The 5100-nt window shown below is 44.1% G+C and overlaps 2 protein-coding genes across 2 annotated transcripts; both read left to right on the top strand.

The window, feature by feature from the left end:
• Positions 1-192: 192 nt before the first annotated feature.
• Positions 193-2495, top strand: Pmar_PMAR019772 (conserved hypothetical protein; the record flags this gene model as incomplete). Its single annotated transcript, XM_002778412.1, has 6 exons — positions 193-337; positions 602-746; positions 1051-1211; positions 1261-1356; positions 1425-1558; positions 2394-2495. 6 exons carry the CDS (start codon positions 193-195, stop codon positions 2493-2495), a joined length of 783 nt encoding a protein of 260 aa, XP_002778458.1.
• Positions 2496-2580: 85 nt separating this feature from the next.
• Positions 2581-4806, top strand: Pmar_PMAR019773 (RNA-binding protein, putative). Its single transcript, XM_002778413.1, has 7 exons — positions 2581-2721; positions 2896-2943; positions 2994-3116; positions 3730-3841; positions 3888-3972; positions 4422-4510; positions 4704-4806. Exons 1-7 carry the CDS (start codon positions 2584-2586, stop codon positions 4802-4804), a joined length of 696 nt encoding a protein of 231 aa, XP_002778459.1. The 5' UTR covers positions 2581-2583; the 3' UTR covers positions 4805-4806.
• The last annotated feature ends 294 nt before the right edge of the window (positions 4807-5100 follow it).

The raw sequence follows: 5100 nt of genomic DNA on the forward strand, positions 1-5100 counted from the left end.
TCGTGCCGTAGGGCGTGGGTTCGTCCCCAGCGGGGTTATTTTTGTGTTTTTCGAACACTTGGATGTTGGTTACCATATTTCTCAAACATTCTATGAACTTCATTTTATCGTGTCCAGTCCGGTCCAGCCCGTAATGAGCCCTTTGCAAGACCATCTCGATCGATCAACAGCCCCTCGAAGCTTTTCTCACCAATGACCACCGGCACCTCCTCCTTCTCATCATCATCAGGAGGAGACGTCTACTGGCAAGCAGACACTCCCTTGCCACTAGCAGTAGACGCTATTGATATCAGGGAAGTGCCAGGAGAGGTTCAATTCAGTGAGGAGACCGTGAAAGGTAGGAGGTAATAGCAGTTGAGCGTGTTGAAGTCCTTACTGCAGTGTGAGACAGTATGTCCATGGTCATCAACCACATATGTTGGTGACAATACGATAATTCTTTGGCGGAAATTCATATTGATTGATGTACACTTCTTTCCGAGTAAACTTATAAACTTGTATAATGTCGGCTTTGGAAACTCCTGAGTTCAGCTAGGATGAAAGCGAACATATATTCCTCCTCCAACAATGCCTTTCTCGAGAAGCTATTGTCCTTTGATAGGTGCACAGAAGTACTGGGAGGACGTAGTAATTACGTCCAATCCCAAGACCTTCGATGGTCGCGTATGGGGAGTACGGCAATGGCGATCTTTGGGCCCTAACAAACTTCAAATTGATTTACAGAAGTCGTGGTATCGGTATCAGCTGTAAGCCTGAGGGGCCGAGGACTTGGAGTCATAAGCAGTGAGGAGAAGGGAATTCGGAGGTTGTTTTACATCTTCACAACGCCTTTCTGGAAAACTAGGAAAAGGGGAATTTTATGAGAGTATATAATAAGCTTCTGTGAAAAAAAATTGAAAATGTGATATTTTCACGCACGATTATATCCATCTACCTTACGAGTATCAATAGTAACTTCAAATTCGTTCACCTGTCCTTCTGCTGAAGTTACTTTTTTCCAAATAGGCGTTGAAATATCAAACTCAGCGACCATCACTACGGTGTATTCAGTTACCTCCACTTTTCCCCACGGGCCCTTTCCCTGAAGGAAAAGTTGAACCCATTTGGGTGTTGTGCTATCACTCTGGTGGACAACAGTACTGCAATAGTGGCTGGGAGAAGGTCTTCGCAGGTTGCATGCTGTCCTAATATGTGGCATCTTACTCCTGCGGGTGAACCATCGTTATGTATCGGTTGAATGGTGATAGTTTTTCCCCCCAGGCACTGTTGACATCGACGATCCGGTGGCTGTGATAAGGAAGGAACTGTTGGAAGAGCTGGGCGTATCTCGGAGGTCTCTCGATGTTCGTTTGCTCGGTGAGTTTACTATCATGAGAGTTGACTTCATCTTCTTGTTGACATCTTGAAATGGATCGTCCCCTCAGGTCTTTTTAACACTGGTGAGGAGCAGGCCTATAAGCCAGAGTTAGTCTTTGTCATCGACTTGGGTGACACAAAGGCTGAAGATATCCTATCGAGGCAGGCTGTGGACAATTGGGAACATAGCAGGATACGAGCGGTAGGGCGGTCGGCTCAATGGTGGGGTGGTCGTATGTAACATGAACTTGGAGTAAGTGCTGTGGTTAATAATAGTGAGTAATAATTTTTCATTACTGGTGATGGTTTTTATTAATGGAGTTTCACCCTAGTGATATGAAAAACACTAGTGAGAAACACATTTGACGGCTACTGCATATCACGGCGAATATCGGGTTTTTTCCACAGAGTATTACGCCACTTCACGTAGAACGGGTGAAACTCCGTTGATAAAAAAGCAAGTACTTGAGGATAGACTCGTCCTTCAATTTAATAAGGGAAGTACTTGAAGATAGACCTTCCCACTCGTCCTTCAATTTAATAAGGGAAGTACTTGAAGATAGACCTTCTCACTCGTCCTTCAATTTAATAAGGGAAGTACTTGAAGATAGACCTTCTCACTCGTCCTTCAATTTAATAAGGGAAGTACTTGAAGATAGACCTTCCCACTCGTCCTTCAATTTAATAAGGGAAGTACTTGAAGATAGACCTTCTCACTCGTCCTTCAATTTAATAAGGGAAGTACTTGAAGATAGACCTTCCCACTCGTCCTTCAATTCAATAAGGGAAGTACTTGAAGATAGACCTTCCCACTCGTCCTTCAATTTAATAAGGGAAGTACTTGAAGATAGACCTTCCCACTCGTCCTTCAATTTAATAAGGGAAGTACTTGAAGATAGACCTTCCCACTCGTCCTTCAATTTAATAAGGGAAGTACTTGAAGATAGACATTACCACTCGTCCTTCAATTTAATAGTAGGCATTGGCATTAGTTTGATGAAAGCGTAATAGTGTGAGCCATATAGACCTGTGTACAGATACCATTGACTGAGATCGAACGAGTCCTGCATGACCAGCCGTGGACTTACGTATCGAAAGTTGCGATTAGAAGTTTCCTCAGTGTATATAAACATATGTAATCGTATGCATAATGTTTTTCTATATATGTGTTTCTATTGAGTTATTCGTCTTCCTCATGTTGCAGTTGACTCTTAGAGGGTTTTTGTCATGGCGCATCTCTACGTTGATTTGACTCCGAGTACGAAGTACTATGATAAGAAGTCGGGCTTGACCAGAGAGGAGTGGTATGATAGTTTGCAGAGGTCGTCGACGCTGTATGTTGGCAACCTCAGCTTTTACACAACGGTAGGAGTTTGTTCGTGGAAAATATGCACAAAGTCAACAACTGCATGTGTTGGTGACAATACGAAAACTCCGAGAAAATTCTTATTGATTTCTGTACATTTCTATGCGAATTCGGACGTGAAATTGTATAATAAGTGAGATCAGCTGAACATATGTTTGTTGTTATGTTTTCAGGAGGAGCAAATTATGGAATTGTTCTCGAAGTGCGGTAAAGTTAAAAAGGTAATAGTGAACTATTCGATGAGATTAATAAGGCTCTTCGTTGTTGAAAGGTGACGATGGGTTTAAATCGATTCAAGAAATCCCCCTGTGGCTTCTGCTTTGTGGAGTACGACTCCCGAGAGGACGCGGCATGGGCACAGAATTTGCTCAATACCTCTAGCTTTGATGATAGGGTAACAGGGGGCAGGGGAAGGGGAGGTGGTTTTATGCAACTGGCACGACTATGAATGGTGAGGGTAGTTTTATGCAACTGTCACAGCGACAATTATTATCGTGCAACTGGCACGGCTTCAATTGATAATGTTTGTTTAATGGAGCTGACACGGCTACAATTAGTAAGTCATTCATTTTATGCAACTGGTACGGCTATAATTCTTAATGTCTCCGTTTTATGCAACCGGCACGGCTACAATTAATAATGTCTCCTTTTAACGCGACTGGCATGGTTACAATAAATAATGTCTCCATTTTATGCAACCGGCACGGCTACAATTAATAATGTCTCCTTTTAACGCGACTGGCATGGTTACAATTAATAATGTCTCCATTTTATGCAACCGGCACGGCTGCAATTAATATTGTGCAGCCGGTGTGGCTGCAATAATTAATGTTTTTCTATGCAACTGGTATGGCTACAATTAATAATGACTCCGTCTTATGCAACCAGTGCGGCTACAATTAATAATGCTTGTTTTTTGCAACTGACAGGGCTACAATCAATAATACTTGTTTTATGCAACTGGCACAGCTACAATTGACCAACCCCACCTCTCCTCGTGTTCGTAGGTCATCAGAGTAGACTGGGACAGCGGAGTGTCAGCAGGAAGGCAGTTCGGTCGCGGTCAGACAGGTGATCAATGGCGAGATGATTTCCGGGATGACTTCGACCCCTCTAGAGGTAATAATGCTCATACCACACCTCCGTCACATCCTGTGTACATCAGGGGGCCAGGGCCGAGGCTTATTGAAGGCACTTGAGAGCGGTGACGGTAACCAGTTGTTTGTTGGGAAGAGGGATAGAGAGACACGGTACGTGTAGGGCGGCCTTCCTCCACTTGCGTGTGGAAAGTATCATTGCTGATATTTTTGTAAAGTCCCTGCCTTTATAGAGCGTCTCATCGTCGCGTAAGGGCGTTCGTTGACCGTGAGTGAATGATGATGAATTTTCGATATGGGAATGGAATTGTCGATGCCATGGTTGATAGGCTGTGGGCCGGCGAGGGATCTAGTCTTATATAGGGTAAAAAGTGTGTGAGTTATGGTACTGTTATGGAGTGCTCAATTTCATGGAAAGAAAATCGCTTCGCTCCGCTCATTGAGTTTGCGTACGAACGTAGCTCAGTCTTCATAAGGAGCTTTACGGCTTTCATCACTCTGGCACTTGGTGAGTGCGAAGTCTACTAACGACTCTGCTCTAAAAAGGAACGGAGTGTTTACTTTACTCATATATTCGTATTGGTATTTACTATCCTATATAGGTCTAACGACTTCTACTATGGCCAGCGTAAGGGTGGAGGAGGAGGATTCCGTCGTGCATCATTTGGGTCGTATGGGAGTGGAGGAAAGGGTAGTATTGGGCGCAGTATATGGGAGATATGCACATGGTCATCAACTACATTTAAATCTGGGAGAATTCTTGAGAATTTATAAGGAAACTTCTGAGCTGAACTGAGGGGAGTGAGGAAATATCCGTTTAAAAATTGGCGAACACTTGAAGAGGAGGTCACGAGTTGCTGTTCTTGTTGTTGTTGTTGGTTTAGGCACCTATTCACAGTATCAGCAAGGGGGAAGGCAGTACCAGTCGGAAGGAGGTGGTCAGCAGGGAGGCGAGGAAAGGCCGTATAAGAGGGCACGATACTAGGAAAGTATTCAACACTTATGGACACGATGATGATGGTCTCGAGTTGTCATTGGTGATGGTGTGGTATGAGTAGTTTGCTGTTTTATGTTGTTGGTAGTTGTATGGTTACCCTCAGCAGTACTTGCGGGAGTGTGTGTCCGACCATTCCCCGTAGATGATGTTGTTGCAAGTCTCCGGTCGAGAATACTATTACCATTAGCAGCGTTGGTGACACCAGATGGTGACACGGTGTGTGATTCTTCACAGGATGGTCCTAGATGTTCTGGGTTGGGCCCTGCTGGTGATGCCCCTGTTGT

This window comes from Perkinsus marinus, assembly GCF_000006405.1.
Source record: "Perkinsus marinus ATCC 50983 genomic scaffold scf_1104296949578, whole genome shotgun sequence".
NCBI lineage: Eukaryota > Perkinsozoa > Perkinsida > Perkinsidae > Perkinsus > Perkinsus marinus.

Bases quoted from the DNA above. Each gene is read 5' to 3' on its own strand.
- Pmar_PMAR019773 (XM_002778413.1), top strand. From the start codon at position 2,584: ATGGCGCATCTCTACGTTGATTTGACTCCGAGTACGAAGTACTATGAT. The intron at 2,722-2,895 runs GTAGGAGTTTGT...TTATGTTTTCAG, and splicing joins ACCTCAGCTTTTACACAACG to GAGGAGCAAATTATGGAATT. The intron at 3,842-3,887 runs GTAATAATGCTC...TGTGTACATCAG, and splicing joins TGACTTCGACCCCTCTAGAG to GGGGCCAGGGCCGAGGCTTA.